The 17,364-nt window shown below is 43.4% G+C and overlaps 1 protein-coding gene across 11 annotated transcripts in view; it reads right to left on the bottom strand.

Moving 5' to 3' along the window:
* LOC109889224 (transcriptional repressor p66-alpha) overlaps nucleotides 1-17,364 on the bottom strand; it is a 44,996-nt gene that overhangs the window by 6,306 nt on the left and 21,326 nt on the right. For 2 of the 11 annotated variants that reach the window (XM_020480494.2, XM_031822621.1), the window contains exons 2-8: nucleotides 12,894-13,207; nucleotides 10,440-10,569; nucleotides 10,182-10,313; nucleotides 8,410-8,484; nucleotides 2,037-2,156; nucleotides 1,394-1,588; nucleotides 931-1,198 (exon numbers count right to left, since the gene is read on the bottom strand). In XM_020480494.2, coding sequence (XP_020336083.1) covers nucleotides 931-1,198; nucleotides 1,394-1,588; nucleotides 2,037-2,156; nucleotides 8,410-8,484; nucleotides 10,182-10,313; nucleotides 10,440-10,569; nucleotides 12,894-13,201 — 1,228 coding nt within the window. In that variant the 5' untranslated portion in view covers nucleotides 13,202-13,207. Of the gene's footprint in view, nucleotides 1-930; nucleotides 1,589-2,036; nucleotides 2,157-8,409; nucleotides 8,485-10,181; nucleotides 10,314-10,439; nucleotides 10,570-12,893; nucleotides 13,208-17,364 lie in introns of all 11 variants that reach the window. The other 9 variants (XM_020480497.2, XM_031822623.1, XM_020480498.2 and 6 more) reach the window with 6 other exon arrangements.

Here is a 17,364-nt window from a genome sequence, read left to right as displayed (position 1 = left end):
AACTAGCCTACCTGGTTAAATAAAGGTGTTCTCAACTAGCCTACCTGGTTAAATAAAGGTGTTCTCAACTAGCCTACCTGGTTAAATAAAGGTGTTCTCAACTAGCCTACCTGGTTAAATAAAGGTGTTCTCAACTAGCCTACCTGGTTAAATAAAGGTGTTCTCAACTAGCCTACCTGGTTAAATAAAGGTGTTCTCAACTAGCCTACCTGGTTAAATAAAGGTGTTCTCAACTAGCCTACCTGGTTAAATAAAGGTGTTCTCAACTAGCCTACCTGGTTAAATAAAGGTGTTCTCAACTAGCCTACCTGGTTAAATAAAGGTGTTCTCAACTAGCCTACCTGGTTAAATAAAGGTGTTCTCAACTAGCCTACCTGGTTAAATAAAGGTGTTCTCAACTAGCCTACCTGGTTAAATAAAGGTGTTCTCAACTAGCCTACCTGGTTAAATAAAGGTGTTCTCAACTAGCCTACCTGGTTAAATAAAGGTGTTCTCAACTAGCCTACCTGGTTAAATAAAGGTGTTCTCAACTAGCCTACCTGGTTAAATAAAGGTGTTCTCAACTAGCCTACCTGGTTAAATAAAGGTGTTCTCAACTAGCCTACCTGGTTAAATAAAGGTGTTCTCAACTGGCCTACCTGGTTAAATAAAGGTGTTCTCAACTAGCCTACCTGGTTAAATAAAGGTGTTCTCAACTGGCCTACCTGGTTAAATAAAGGTGTTCTCAACTAGCCTACCTGGTTAAATAAAGGTGAAATAAAAAATATAAAAAAATAAACTTTTCAAATAGAGCAAGGTGCTAGAATGAGAAGAACCCATGGCAGCCAACAAACAACTCACTGTAAGAGATTAGCTAAGACTACTACTGCCACCATAAAGACCTTGTGCTGACGCAAGGAATCAATATGTTTGATTAAAGTATAAACCCACCCCGTCCCAGTGTGTCCAGCAGGTTCTGCACCACCTCCTCCAGGCCCATCAGGTAGATGAACTCGTTGTTGGCTGCTGACGGCAGGAAGTTGCGCTCGGGCGCGGGAGGTTTGGGAGGAGGGATCTCCAGCAGTGTCTTCTCCAGCTGCTTACGCAACGCCAGCTTGGCGGCCGCCTGGCGAGCAGCCGGGGACTCGTTGGCCTGGACCGTGGACACGCCACTGCCCATCGCAGCCTGAGACGTCACAGATGAGCCCTTCTGAGAGCCCTGGGAAACAGAGACACGCTCACTAGTCAGGATGAAATTAGATGAAGGAATAGTGCTGTTGGGAGTCCAACACTGTGGGGATGAAATGTGCGTTTTGGAAGAGGACTTAATGTAAGATGCTGGCCAGTACACTGGTGACCTGGCAATAATGTAGTAATGTTTCTGACTGACCTGGGTGATAGAGTGTGTTCTGACCTGTGGTATGTTGACCAGGACGTTGGTGTTGGGGACATTGGCCACCCTGATAAGGCCCTGCTGGATGACCCTCTGACCCTGCACCTGGACGTTGGGGACCGAGGCCCTGGGGGCCAGCAGCAGGGGAGGGGGGGCCGACCCAGAGTGCTGCTGCTGCCGCAAGGACGCAATCTGCTGGGGAGACACCGCAATGGGCTGACAACGTTACACACACACACACGGCAGGAAATAAGGAGAGGAGAAGGGGGAAGTGGAGTCACACACACAGGGAGAGGTACAGAGAGAGGAGAGTGTAATGTTTACTGTTAATTTCTAGTTGTTTTTAGTTGATATTGTTTTGTGTCTTCTCACAGCCCAAAGCCCATTGAATTGAAAGGACATTGAGAGAAAATATGTCAATATCCATATCACTGTAAAAATTCATTTACTGGAACAGACTGACAAGCACACTGCGTGTAGAACCAACTAGTATTGTGCATTTAGTCTATCACTTAGAGAGAGTTCACTGCCAAGGAATCATGTGTTTTACAGCAGGAAAAACATATGAAAAAAATACACGGATGTAGAATTCATATTAATAAGTCACATTGCACAAGACAACAATAAAATAAGTTTAAACAGTAATCACCAGAGTATAAATTACCTGTGCCCCTCTGACGAGGGGTGGCATGACAGTCTGGGAGTTCAGTTTGGACGGGACGTGCTGCCCACCCCGGACTAATGGAGGAGGGATCACTATGCCTGAGCTACGGCCTGACGACACCTGGACACAAAACGACACCAGGGTTTAAACTTTACACAACCACAATCGCATACACAAACATTTAGCAGATGTAATTGCGGGTGAAGCGATATGCTTGTGCTCCTAGCTCTACCTGTGCAGAAATATCGAACAATACACAATCTAAGAGTAAAAGAATGGAATTAAGAAATATTAGGACGCGCAATATCAGAGTCCAAAGTGTGTGCGTGTGTGTGTATACATACAGTGGGGCAAAAAAGTATTTAGTCAGCCACCAATTGTGCAAGTTCTCCCACTTCAAAAAAAATGAGAGAGGCCTGTAATTTTCATCATAGGTACACTTCAACTATGACAGACAAAATTAGAAAAAAAAATCCAGAAAATCACATCGTAGGATTTTTAATGAATTTGCAAATTGTGGTGGAAAATAAGTATTTGGTCAATAACAAAAGTTGATCAACGCTTTGTTATATACCCTTTGTTGGCAATGACAGAGGTCAAACGTTTTCTGTAAGTCTTCACAAGGTTTTCACACACTGTTGCTGTTATTTTGGCCCATTCCTCCATGCAGATCTCCTCTAGAGCAGTGATGTTTTGGGGCTGTTGCTGGGCAACACGGACTTCAAACTCCCTCCAAAGATTTTCTATGGGGTTGAGATCTGGATACTGGCTAGGCCACTCCAGGACCTTGAAATGCTTCTTACGAAGCCATTCCTTCATTGCTCGGGCTGTGTGTTTGGGATCATTGTCATGCTGAAAGACCCAGCCACGTTTCATCTTCAATGCCCTTGCTGATGGAAGGAGGTTTTCACTCAAAATCTCACGATGCATGGCCCCATTCATTCTTTCCTTTACACGGATCAGTCGTCCTGGTCCCTTTGTAGAAAAACAGCCCCAAAGCATGATGTTTCCACCCCCATGCTTCACAGTAGGTATGGTGTTCTTTGGATGCAACTCAGCATTCTTTGTCCTCCAAACACGATGAGTTGAGTTTTTACCAAAAAGTTATATTTTGGTTTCTTCTGACCATATGACATTCTCCCAATCTTCTTCTGGATCATCCAAATGCTCTCTAGCGAACTTCAGACGGGCCTGGACATGTACTGGCTTAAGCAGGGGGACACGTCTGGCACTGCAGGATTTGAGTCCCTGGTGGCGTAGTGTGTTACTGATGGTAGGCTTTGTTACTTTGGTCCCAGCTCTCTGCAGGTCATTCACTAGGTCCCCCCGTGTGGTTCTGGGATTTTTGCTCACCATTCTTGTGATCATTTTGACACCACGGGGTGAGATCTTGCATGGAGCCCCAGATCGAGGGAGATTATCAGTGGTCTTGTATGTCTTCCATTTCCTAATAATTGCTCCCACAGTTGATTTCTTCAAACCAAGCTGCTTACCTATTGCAGATTCAGTCTTCCCAGCCAGGTGCAGGTCTACAATTTTGATTCTGGTGTTCTTTGACAGCTCTTTGGTCTTGGCCATAGTGGAGTGTGACTGTTTGAGGTTGTGGACAAGTGTCTTTTATACTGATAACAAGTTCAAACAGGTACCATTAATACAGGTAACGAGTAGAGGACAGAGGAGCCTCTTAAAGAAGAAGTTGCAAGTCTGTGAGAGCCAGAAATCTTGCTTGTTTGTAGGTGACCAAATACTTATTTTCCACCATAATTTGCAAATAAATTCATAAAAAATCCTACAATGTGATTTTCTGGATTTTTTTCCCTCATTTTGTCTGTCATAGTTGAAGTGTACCTATGATGAAAATTACAGGCCTCTCATGTTTTTAAGTGGAAGAACTTGCACAATTGGTGGCTGACTAAATACTTTGTTTGCCCCACTGTACAGTACCAGTCAAAGTTTGGACAGAAACTTATTCAAGGGTTTTTCTTTATTTTTACATTGTAGAATAAGTGACATCAAAATTATGAAATAACACATGGAATCGTGTAGTAACAAAAAAATGTTTTTCAATCAAAATATGTTATATTTTAGATTCTTCGAAGTAGCCACCCTTTGCACATTCTTGGCATTCTCTCAACCAGCTTCAACTGGAATGCTTTTCCAACCGTCTTGAAGGTGTTCCCACATATGCTGAGCACTTGTTGGTTGCTTTTCCTTCACTCTGCAGTCCTACTCATCCCAATTGGGTTGAGGTCAGGTGATTGTGGAGGCCAGGTCATCTGATGCAGCACTCCATCACTCTCCTTCTTGATCAAATAGCCCATACACAGCCTGGAGGTGTTTGTCCTGTTGAAAAACAAATGATAGTTCCCTACTAAGTCCAAACCAGATGGGATGGCGTATCACTGCAGAATGCTGTTGTAGCCATGCTGGTTAAATGTGCCTTAAATTCTAAATAAATCAGACAGTGTCACCAGCAAAGTACCCCCACACCATCACACCTCCTCCATGCTTCACGGTGGGAACCACACAGAGATCATCCGTTCACCTACTCTGCGTCTCACAAAGAAACAGTGGTTGGAACCAAAAATCTCCAATTTGGACTCATCAGACCAAAGGACAGATTTCCACCCATCTAATGTCCATCCCTTTGGTTTCTTTGCAGAAATCCGACCATGAAGGCCTGATTCACGGAGTCTCCTCCTCCAGTTGATGTTGAGATGTGTCTGTTACTTGAACTTTGAAGCATTTATTTGGGCTGCAATTTCTGAGGCTGGCAACTCTAATGAACTCTGCAGCAGAGGTAACTCTGGTTCTTCCTTTCCTGTGGCGGTCCTCAAGAGCGCCAGTTTCATCAAAGCACTTGATGGTTTTTGCGACTGCACTTGAAGAAACTTTCCAGATTGACTGGCCTTCATGTCTTAAAGTAATGATGGACTGTCGTTTCTCTTTGCTTATTTGAGGTGTTCTTGCCATAACATGGATTAGGTATCTTCCTTATACCACCCCTACCTTGTCACAACACAACTGATTGGCTCAAACGCATTGAGGAAAGAAATTGCACAAATTAACTTTTAACAAGACATCTGTAAATTCAAATGCATTCAAGGTGACTACCTCATGAAGCTGGTTGAGAGAATGCCAAGAGTGTGCAAAGCTGTCACCAAGGCAAAGGTTGGCTACTTTGAAGAATCTCAAATATATTTTCATTTGTTTAACACTTTTTTGGTTACTACATGATTCCATGTGTTATTTCATAGTTGATGTCTTCACTATTAATGTATATACAATGTAGAAAATAGTAACAATAAAGGAAAACCCTGGAATGAGTAGGTGTGCCAAACTTTTGACTGGTACTGTATGTATAGATATGACAGGATGTATAAGCATTATGGACAGTATATTGATAGAAAATGCAGTCTGAAGAATATGTAGGATAGTATATATATATATATACACAGCAATAGTTTAATAGTATAGGCCTCGACTAGAATAACGTACAGTGCCTTGCGAAAGTATTCGGCCCCCTTGAACTTTGCGACCTTTTGCCACATTTCAGGCTTCAAACATAAAGATATATTTTGGGAAGAATCAACAACAAGTGGGACACAATCATGAAGTGGAACGACATTTATTGGATATTTCAAACTTTTTTAACAAATCAAAAACTGAAAAATTGGGCATGCAAAATTATTCAGCCCCCTTAAGTTAATACTTTGTAGCGCCACCTTTTGCTGCGATTACAGCTGTAAGTCGCTTGGGGTATGTCTCTATCAGTTTTGCACAGAGAGACTGACATTTTTTCCCATTCCTCCTTGCAAAACAGCTCGAGCTCAGTGAGGTTGGATGGAGAGCATTTGTGAACAGCAGTTTTCAGTTCTTTCCACAGATTCTCGATTGGATTCAGGTCTGGACTTTGACTTGGCCATTCTAACACCTGGATATGTTTATTTTTTAACCATTCCATTGTAGATTTTGCTTTATGTTTTGGATCCTTGTCTTGTTGGAAGACAAATCTCCGTCCCAGGTTTTCTTCCAGAATGGTCCTGTATTTGGCTCCATCCATCTTCCCAGCAATTTTAACCATCTTCCCTGTCCCTGCTGAAGAAAAGCAGGCCCAAACCATGATGCTGCCACCACCATGTTTGACAGTGGGGATGGTGTGTTCAGGGTGATGAGCTGTGTTGCTTTTACGCCAAACATAACGTTTTGCATTGTTGCCAAAAAGTTCTATTTTGGTTTCATCTGACCAGAGCACCTTCTTCCACATGTTTGGTGTGTCTCCCAGGTGGCTTGTGGCAAACTTTAAACAACACTTTTTATGGATATCTTTAAGAAATGGCTTTCTTCTTGCCACTCTTCCATAAAGGCCAGATTTGTGCAATATACGACTGATTGTTGTCCTATGGACAGAGTCTCCCACCTCAGCTGTAGATCTCTGCAGTTCATCCAGTGATCATGGGCCTCTTGGCTACATCTCTGATCAGTCTTCTCCTTGTATGAGCTGAAAGTTTAGAGGGACGGCCAGGTCTTGGTAGATTTGCAGTGGTCTGATACTCCTTCCATTTCAATATTATCGCTTGCACAGTGCTCCTTGGGATGTTTAAAGCTTGGGAAAACTTTTTGTATCCAAATCCGGCTTTAAACTTCTTCACAACAGTATCTCGGACCTGCCTGGTGTGTCCCTTGTTCTTCATGATGCTCTCTGCGCTTTTAACGGACCTCTGAGATTATCACAGTGCAGATGCATTTATACGGAGACTTGATTACACACAGGTGGATTGTATTTATCATCATTAGTCATTTAGGTCAACATTGGATCATTCAGAGATCCTCACTGAACTTCTGGAGAGAGTTTGCTGCACTGAAAGTAAAGGGGCTGAATAATTTTGCACGCCCAATTTTTACGTTTTTGATTTGTTAAAAAGGTTTGAAATATCTAATAAATGTCGTTCCACTTCATGATTGTGTCCCACTTGTTGTTGATTCTTCACAAAAAAATACAGTTTTATATCTTTATGTTTGAAGCCTGAAATGTGGCAATAGGTCGCAAAGTTCAAGGGGGCCGAATACTTTCGCAAGGCACTGTATATACATAGATGAAATTTGTAAACATTATTAAAGTGACCACATGATCAACCCATACTATGAGGGTTGACTCCTAACGCAAGTTCCAAATATAATTCAGACTTATGTAAATCATGATTTAATGGAAATTAGATTTGACCATGAAAGCATCTTGTGATGATACCACATGATCACTTGACATTTGCTGGCAAGTGGCCAGTTCCTTTCACATCATATTCAATCAATCGTTCTGTAAAGACATATCGGGTAGAGGCAAAACAGAGCCATGTCATATCAGCTGTTGTGTCCCAGCAAGATGCAAGTGATTACTTCTGACAGCATGGTTGAACAGACACACTGATAAAAAAAGCTAGTACAGAGGGCTTGAATGTGCTTAGTGGTTGAATGGATACACTGATATACAATTACAAGGTGTGAATGTGCTGTACATCCCTCCCTTTGCTTATTAAAGCAATAAGGCATGAGGGAGTGTGGTATATGGCCAATATGCCACGCCTAAGGGCTGTTCTTATGCACAACCCTTCGCCGTGGAATATTGGCTATATACCACAAACCCCCGTGATGCTTATTGCTATTATAAACTGGTTACCAATGTAATTAGGGCAGTAAAAATACATGTTTTGTCATACCCGTGGTATACTGTCTGATATACGATGGCTTCCAGCCAATCAGCATTCAAGCTCGAACCACACAGTTTATAGATAGATATATCCCCTCTGTAAATTGTATATTCCGACTGTAATCAGCCTATACTCCAGAGTTATGTTTAGAGAGAGAGTTTATTAGTCACATGAACAGGGTTGCAGATGTGAATGAAAATCTTAAGCTTCAAGCTCCAACAGTGCAGGTCAAAGGGAAGTGAATGAAACAGTCAAATGAATAATAACATACATATTTACAACTAACATGATAAATTACCATTGGGGTGGGGGCAGTGAAAATGTCAGTTGAGGGGGGTGGGAATGTCTATAGGGAGAGAAGTGGGAGGGGGGATGGGTAGGAAGTCCAGGAGGGGGACAGGGGGAGCAGTGGTCTGACTAGTGGTGGCTATTCAGCACGATAAATGTCAATTGGGTGGGGGCAGGGTAAATGTCCATTGAGGTGGATATTGTGTATGATGTCCAAGTAGACTCGTGTCTCTATTCTGTTTGTATATTGTCTATTGCTGGCAGCACCACACTAAGGCAAATTCTGGGTATATGTATAAAACATTTTTTTTAAAGGTGATTCTGATAATAGCAGTAATGTAATGACTTGTATGGTAGCGGTGAGCAGTAGCTGTCTGTACCTGTAGTGGTCCTTTGCCTGATGCGATGCTGCCTCTGACCAGAGGTGGAGGAGTAGCCACAGAGCCAGAGGTTGGCTGGAGAACAGAGGGAGAGAGAGAGAGAGAGTGAGGGAAAGAGAGAAGAGAGAGTGAGGGAAAGAGAGAAGAGAGAGTGAGGGAAAGAGAGAAGAGAAAGTGAGTGAGACCAGACAATTGATGGCAAGCTTTGTGCGTGTGCGTCTGTGCGCTCTGTGGCTACTCCTCCACCTCCGCGTTCATAGTGCATTTGGAAAGTATTCAGACCCCTTGACCTTTTCCACTTTTTGTTACGTTACAGCCTAATTCTAAAATTGATTGAATAGTTTTTCTTCCCTCAATCTACACACAATACCCCATAATGACAAAGTCGAAAACAGGTTTAGACATTTTTGCACATTTCTAAAATAAAACAAACTGAAATATAATATTTACATAAGTATCTCCCATTCTTCTCTGCAGATCCTCTCAAGCATTGTCAGGATGGATGGGGAGCGTTGCTGCACAGCTATCTTCCGGTCTCTCCAGAGATGTTTGATCGGGTTCAAGTCCGGGCTCTGGCTGGGCCACTCAAGGACATTCAGAGACTTGTCCCGAAGTCACTCCTGCGTTGTCTTGGCTGTGTGCTTAGGGTCGTTGTCCTGTTGGAAGGTGAACCTTGCCCCCAGTCTGAGGTCCTGAGCAGGTTGTAATCAAGAATCTCTGTACTTTGCTCCCTTCATCTTTGTCTCGATCCTGACTAGTCTCCCAGCCCCTGCCACTGAAAAACATCCCCACAGCATGATGCTGCCATCACCATGCTTCACCATGTAGGGATGGTGCCAGGTTTTCTCCATACGTGACGCTTGGCATTCAGGCCAAAGAGTTCAATCTTGGTTTCATCAGACCAGAGTATTTTGTTTCTCATGGTCGGAGTCTTTAGGTGCCTTTTTGCAAACTCCAAGAGGGCTTTCATTTGCCTTTTACTCAGAAGTGGCTTCGGTCTGGTCACCATAAAAGGCCTGATTGGTGGAGTGCTGCAGAAATGGTTGTCCTTCTGGAAGGTTCTCCCATCTCCACAAAGGAACTCTGGAGCTCTGTCAGAGTGCCCATCAGGTTCTTAGTCACCTCCCTGGCCAAGGCCCTTCTCCCCCGATTGATCTGTTTGGCCGGGCGGCCTGTTAGGAAGAATGTGGTGGTTCCAAACTTGTTCCATTTAAGAATGATGGAGGCTACTGTGTTCTTGGGGGCATTCAATGCTGTATAACTTTTTTGGTACCCTTCCCCAGATCTGTGCCTCGACACAATCCAGTCTCTGAGCTCTACGGACAATTCCTTCAACCTCATGGCTTGGTTTTTGCTCTGACATGCACTGTGAACTGTGGGACCTTACATAGACAGGTGTGTGCCTTTCCAAATCATGTCCAATCAATTGAATTTACTACAGGTGGACTCCAGTCAAGTTGTAAAAACATCTCAAGGATGATCAATGGAAACAGGATGCAGCTAAGCTCTATTACGAGTCTCATAGCAAAGCGTCTGGATACTAATGTAAATAAGGTATTCTTTTTTTCCAAATATATTTTTTAATACATTTGCAAAAATGTCTAAAAACCAATTCTGGCTTTGTCATTATGCGGTAATTGTGTGTAGATTGATGAGGGATTTTTTTAAATGTAATTCATTTTTAGAATAAGGCTATAACGTAAGAACATTTTGAAAAAGTACAGGGGTCTGAATACTTTCTGAATGCACTGTATGTGTGTTTGTTTAGATACCTTCTGTACAGTGCTCTCCTTCTGGATCTGGCTGTGTCGTAGTTTCTTCAGCAGAACCAGCTTGGCCTCCTGGAGTCTCAGCTCCTCCTTCAACTGTTTGATGATGCGCTCCCTCTCATCTGGGCTGCTCTTCTACACAAGGGAAGACAGCATGGGATCATACACACAATTACATTAGAATTGATTTGCATCCATGATGGATGAAGACACATTGGGAGTAGCACAAAGAGAAGAGTCGTTCTCTGTGTGTGTTCGTACCATGAGCAGGTCAGTGTCTGTCTTTCTGTAGTAGTTCAGGCCGTTCACGATGGGGATGGACAGCTCGTTGTCTGACAGCACTATGACATCATTGTTTGGTGACAGGGGTTGCCTCTCTTTCTTTACGTCACTGAGAGAAGAGAGAAAAACGAAAACGAAATAACTAAACTCGACTTTACTAGTAGGAAAAAATAAGACATGGAAAGCAAAGATGATATGGAAAGCCAAACCCCCTTTCCTCACGTAAATTCATTTGTGCGTGATCATACAACACTCAATCATATTACAAAGGATGGCCACAATGGCCAGGATGCAAACAGACAGAATCAGCATTCGTCCAGTAGAGGGCGGTAAATGATCACTTTTCAGTGATCTACGAGTGAGTGGATACTGTTAGGACACCAAAGTCGATCTGAGATTCATAGACCCATCATAGTGGAGTGGGAGCTCTGTTCACAGCCCGGTCTGAATAAGAGCCTTCCTCTTCATATCTTTTCACTGGTATGGTAGTGTCAGAAACTTGGGCCAAAAGTAGTGAGTTTATGACCAAGTTGTAGGCCCAGCCTGGGAGATTACATCTGGCCTCATTGCTTCCTCCGTGGCTGTAGCTAGCTGTTGTTTCCTCCAGCCTGAGGAAGACAAAGGGGAGCAGCGGTATGTAGTGTGGAGCCTGTGACAGAGAGGCCGACGGAGATGGAATGCTCTCCCCCCCCCCCCCGACACAGCAGGCGTCCCGCTCGTACCCTGTGGGTGGGGTTGGTGACTCCTGGTAGGGACAGTAGCTGTGCCTGAGGCCCGGTATGTCAGGGACCCACCCCTCCCAGCTGCTGACACCAGTCGCAGAGCAGAGGCCTACAGGAGACATTGGAGGGGAAAGCGAGAGGGGAGAGTGGCTAGGACCCAGCCTATTGTATACACTCTCACTCATTTACTGACCGTGTGTCTTGGGCTACGGTGCAGAAGGTAGGGCACTCAACAAGGGCACAGTCTCCCTGGCTGGTGCAAAACTGTGGTAACAGGGCTTACGCCTGGTTCAGTTTAGAGGGGAGGCAGAGGGAAATACAGTAGCTATGATTCACAGTCACACCATCCACAGCTGGTTATTCAGGGGCCATGTAAAGCAATGGCCCACGTTGGGCAAAGAGTAAACTGATGGATAGGGAGGTCCCCCAGACACACACACAGTGACCTAACCAGGAGAAACTCTTAGCCCTGGCAATGGGCAAAGTGAGGGTTATTATCTGTGGTGACAAGGCGATCTCCTCCACCCTGAAAGCTGATTAGACAAGCATAAACAAAAGCCACGTACCTGGTTACATAAGATCCAGAACCTCACTGCTTCTGTTTCTACTAGCTACTGCTTCTCTGAAACACTCTGCAGTATTGACTTCCACTGAATTAGTAAACTCCTGGGAGCAAAGTATCAGGTAGAAAAAGTGCATTCCTTCAAACCACTACTCATGAAACGTCATCAACAGTTCTCTCTAGCTAGTCTAATAAGGTCTATCTGGCCAAAATAGTTTTTTTAAAAAATATATTTATAATTCAATGAGAGTGGAATGCAATGCTTATTCTAGCCTTCGCACCCTGTTTATGAAAACTGTTGGATCAAAATGCTAGATCTCCTCTACAGTGCAAACACTACAAGTTCAATAAAAAAAAGTTGAAACTTTAGCAGTACAGGCTTAGGGTGATGCAAAGGTGACAAGGGAAAACTTCTGCAGTACATAAAAAGGTCCTTCCTTGAGGCTAGCTTCCTTTCTCACTACTGCCCTCACCTCTAGTGTATATTAATCACTCTACCGAGTGAAGAGAACGCATGACATCAGGCATTTCCCTGTCCTGGTCATGTGACACACCCATCCAACAACAGCCCCTCCTTCCCCCAACTGCTCCTTCCAATCTCCAATGTGGAAACCATGGCAACGGCCAGCTGGAACCAGTTTGTGACAGTTTGTGACCTTCATTTTGTGTGAAGTGAGGCAGAGTTCAGGTGCTGGAGAAAATGGAGGCAGTCAGCCGGAGCCTCAAACTTTTCAAAATGGGGGCAGGCCACCCTGAACCGAGGGAGTACAGACATGCACTTCCTGTGTGAGAAGCCCACTCGCTAGCTAGTGCAGACAATAGTTCAAACACACACACAGTAGTTGTCAAGCAAATGTCCCTTTCCAGTCAAAACAAAGCAGTAGAATAATCTAATCACCTAAATAGACCCTGTACAGACTCAGACACAATCCATCATATTGTAAACATGCACCACAGGCCAGATGGGAAAAATAACAATTTAGACCAACATTCGAAAATGAAATGTAAATCCAGAGTGTGACGGTAATACTATTAACAAAAAGAGACAGTGTCTGAGGGTACCACAGTTCAGTTAGGACTGGTTCAAATTTACAGCTAGATAGAGTGTAGGCTACCACAGTGTGTGTGTGTGTAATCAGTTTGTTTCACCTCTTGGATGTGCTCATATCTACAGGCCTGTCCCCGGTCTGCACCTCCACTTTGATGGTAGCCTTAACCTCACCGGTCTTCAGGATGCTCATGCTGGCCACCTTGGCTGTCTGCTCAGTCTTCACCACATCTCCTCCTCCACCCACAGCCACGAGAGCTATAGGTCCATCTGCTGCAGGTAGCAGGTCACAGTTCTCCAGCTTTACCTTCTTACTGTCCAGCTCCCATCCAGGGCTGCCAGGGGCAACCACATCCCTCTCCAGGGCCCGCTTCCGGCTGCGCGTCTGACGCACCGCCTCCTCCGACATCACTGCCTGGGATAAAGAGAGACGGGGGTTAGAGATATGGATAAACACACAGGTCAGTGTCTGTGGACAGCATAGTTTTAGTAATGACGCACCGCCTCAAAATCAGTTGAAAGTTCAACACTGGCTGATAATGAGTGTGGTCATGCAATACAAACAATGAAAACAGCACAAATCAAACCTAAATGCCCACCAGGGCCCCATATCAGTGGAGTGTGGACTCACAAACTTCTACAGATGCACAATCGAGAGCAATACAATATGAATGGATTGTGTCTGAGTCTGTACAGGGTCTATTTAGGTGGTTAGATTATTCTACTGCTTTGTTTTGACTGGAAAGGGACATTTGCTTGACAACTACACACAATTGAGAGCATCCTGTCGGGCTGTATCACCGCCTGGTACGGCAACTGCTCCGCCCACAACCGTAAGGCTCTCCAGAGGGTAGTGAGGTCTGCACAACGCATCACCGGGGGCAACCTACCTGCCCTCCAGGACACCTACACCACCCGATGTCACAGGAAGGCCATAAAGATCATCAAGGACAACAACCACCCGAGCCACTGCCTGTTCACTCCGCTATCATCCAGAAGGCGAGGTCAGTACAGGTGCATCAAAGCTGGGACCGAGAGACTGGAAAAACAGCTTCTATCTCAAGGCCATCAGACTGTTAAACAGCCACCACTAACATTGAGTGGCTGCTGCCAACACACTGTACATACTGTACTCTATATCATCTACTGCATCTTTATGTAATACATGTATCACTAGCCACTAACTATGCCACTTTGTTTACATACTCATCTCATATGTATATACTGCACTCAATACCATCTACTGTATCTTGCCTATGCCGCTCTGTACCATCACTCATTCATATATCTTTATGTACATATTCTTTATCCCCTTACACTTGTGTCTATAAGGTAGTAGTTTTGAAATTGTTAGCTAGATTACTTGTTGGTTATTACTGCATTGTCGGAACTAGAAGCACAAGCGTTTCGCTACACTCGCATTAACATCTGCTAACCATGTGTATGTGACAAATAAAATTTGATTTGATTTGAGGTAGCAGGCTGGGTATTAATTCCTCCAGCTGTACTGGGGAGGGGGGGGCTCTCTGTCCGACTGACCTGACTGCAACACAGTCTCAGAGTGCCTGTTCCCCAGATGCTGACCCAATTCCCCCCTCATTACCATAATAGAGGATGTAGAAGGGAGACCCACTCAGCTCAAACACCAGCTTCACCCACAACTATTACACTGCACAACACCATAGATAAAGCATCACTCAAACAGAGATGCAAATATCTCACAGACATACAAATGCAGGTTATGAATTGAAACAAGAATCAAAAGTGTGACCTCGAAAGTGTGTGCGTTCTGGACTAGAGTTGAGGTACAGGGAAACCTACTCTTATCTCCTTTCAAACAGTCTGACTTTTAAATATAATTGTCTCATCTCTCCCCATAGAGGTTCTAAACAATCATTGGGGCAGCCACTGTATACCTGTGTACACACTAGAGGTCGACCGATTAATCAGAATGACCGATTAATTAGGGCATAGGGTATTTTTGGGCGCCGATTTGCCAATTATGATTATTTTACACCTTTATTTAATCTTTATTTAACTAGGCAAGTCAGTTAAGAACACATTCTTATTTTCAATGACGGCCTAGAAACAGTGGGTTAACTGCCTCGTTAAGGGGCAGAACGACAGATTTTCACCTTGTCAGCTCGGGGGATCCAATCTTGCAACCTTACAGTTAACTAGTCCAACGCAATAACGACCTGCCTCTCTCTCGTTGCACTCCACAAGGAGACTGCCTGGTACGCAAATGCAGTAAGCCAAGGTAAGTTGCTAGCTAGCATTAAACTTATCTTATAAAAAACAATCAATCATAATCACTAATTACACATGGTTGATGATATTACTAGATATTATCTAGCGTGTCCTGCGTTGCATATAATCTGACTGAGCATACAAGTATCTAAGTATCTGACTGAGCGGTGGTAGGCAGAAGCAGGCGCATAAACATTCATTCAAACACCACTCTTGTGCGTTTTGCCAGCAGCTCTTCGTTGTGCGTCAAGCATTGCGCTGTTTATGACTTCAAGCCTATCAACTCCCGAGATGAGGCTGGTGTAACCGAAGTGAAATGGCTGGCTAGTTAGCACGCGCTACTGGCTCTGAGCCTTGGGGTGGTTGTTTCCCTTGCTCTGCATGGGTAACGCTGCTTCGATGTGGTGGCTGTTGTCGTTGTGTTGCTGGTTTGAGCCCAGGGAGGAGCGAGGAGAGGGACGGAAGCTATACTGTTACACTGGCAATACTAAATTGACTATAAGAACATCCAATAGTCAACGGTTAATTAAATACAAAATGGTATAGAGGGAAATAGTCCTATAATTCCTATAATAACTACAACCTAAAACTTCTTACCTGGGAATATTGAAGACTCATGTTAAAAGAAACCACCAGCTTTCATATGTTCTGAGCAAGGAACTGAAGCGTTAGCTTTCTTACATAGCACATATTGCACTTTTACTTTCTTCTCCAACACTTTGTTTTTGCATTATTTAAACCAAATGGAACATGTTTCATTAATTACTTGAGGCTAAATTGATTTTATTGATGTATTATATTAAGTTCAAATAAGTGTTCATTCAGTATTGTTGTAATTGTCATGATTACAAATACATTAAAAAAAATAAAAAAAATCGGCATCGACTTTTTTGGTCCTCCAATAATTGGTATCGGCGTTGAAAAATCATAATCAGTCGACCTCTAGTACACACTTCTCCCATCAGATAAAGAAAGCTGCTGACTCAAGGTCTTTTTCATCCACTGTGACATCAGAGCAGAGTTCCACATGACCCTTCCCAAGATTCCATGGGAGACATGAAGCACTTCCCTGAGAACTGGTTTAAACCGGTCTGTGGTTTTAATCCCTGGAGAAACCAACTGGCAGCGGGAGAGGCCACAGCCGCCTGCAACTGGGGAGGGAGGGAGACAGCGTCGCCTGGATTCCAAAACACAAATGTCTGCCAGCGAAAAGGCCACTGAAACTTTTACACAGACAACTGAAGGACACAAAAAACTCTATATCACCGAATCGATCACCATCAATAGGAATCCACGTAGCCTATAAAGTCGAATGGAAATTTGAGATTGTAACTTTATTTTGGTGTAGATCCAACCATTTAAAACACTGATTGCCAATGATCATCGCACCGAAGCAATAGGGACTCATTCAGAAAAACAGAATAGCACCAACTTAGTTGGGGTCTAAACTTAATGTTGAGAGTTAGAATAGTAGAATACACAAGGTGCGATTTTGAAATGTTATTGTGCATCAGCAGTCTTTCTTTTTACATCAGTCATTGACAGTCACTCATTTAGCCCATGTCAGCTAAACATGTTTATGGCAAAATGTGTAGAATTGTAGCCAACTTGCTTTAAAAATGCTAAAATGTTCTCTACGGCCCATGGCAAAATGAGTAGAATTGCAGGAAATTAACTATAACACTAAAGAAATGACACTCCGCTGTCAAGAGGGGGGGCCGCTAAAATGTTTTGCACAGAAGTTAACAAACTTGAATAATGTGACATAGCATGTAGAAATGTTGAAACTGTTCGCAAAACAATGTCCATACAGGCTAGAACACTTTACAATGCTAGAAGATACCAGTAACTTCCAGCGTTGTAGCTCAACTTTCCTTGCTATGCTAGCTGACAGTGAAAGCTAACATCAATTCACTACCCTAGTACTTTGTTTGTGATAATATGCAAACCATAACACAAAATATGCTGATTTTAAAGATGAGTGCCACCAAAAACTTTATTCATTCACTTATTCGGTCTCTCTCACGTCTCTCCAAAAGAGTATCTATTGCCTATGCTCTGTTCATGTCATTACTGGTTAAAGAGACAGCAAACATTTTTATAAAAGCAGCTACTTCTATGTAAATGTTTTTTGATCACTACACGAAAATAAGTCCCAAATGGAAGGGAAACAGATTGTTTGTCATCAGCCAAAACAAGCTCAATAACTTAATGCATGCACAGACTCTTATTGAATATGGATTCAAATCAAATCTTATTGGTCACATACCCATATTTAGCAGACATTATTGCAGGTGTAGCAAAATGCTTGTGTTGCTAGCT

This window comes from Oncorhynchus kisutch, linkage group LG4 (genome assembly GCF_002021735.2).
Source record: "Oncorhynchus kisutch isolate 150728-3 linkage group LG4, Okis_V2, whole genome shotgun sequence".
Taxonomy (NCBI): Eukaryota; Metazoa; Chordata; class Actinopteri; order Salmoniformes; family Salmonidae; genus Oncorhynchus; species Oncorhynchus kisutch.
This window is presented reverse-complemented; position numbering and strand designations above follow the sequence as displayed.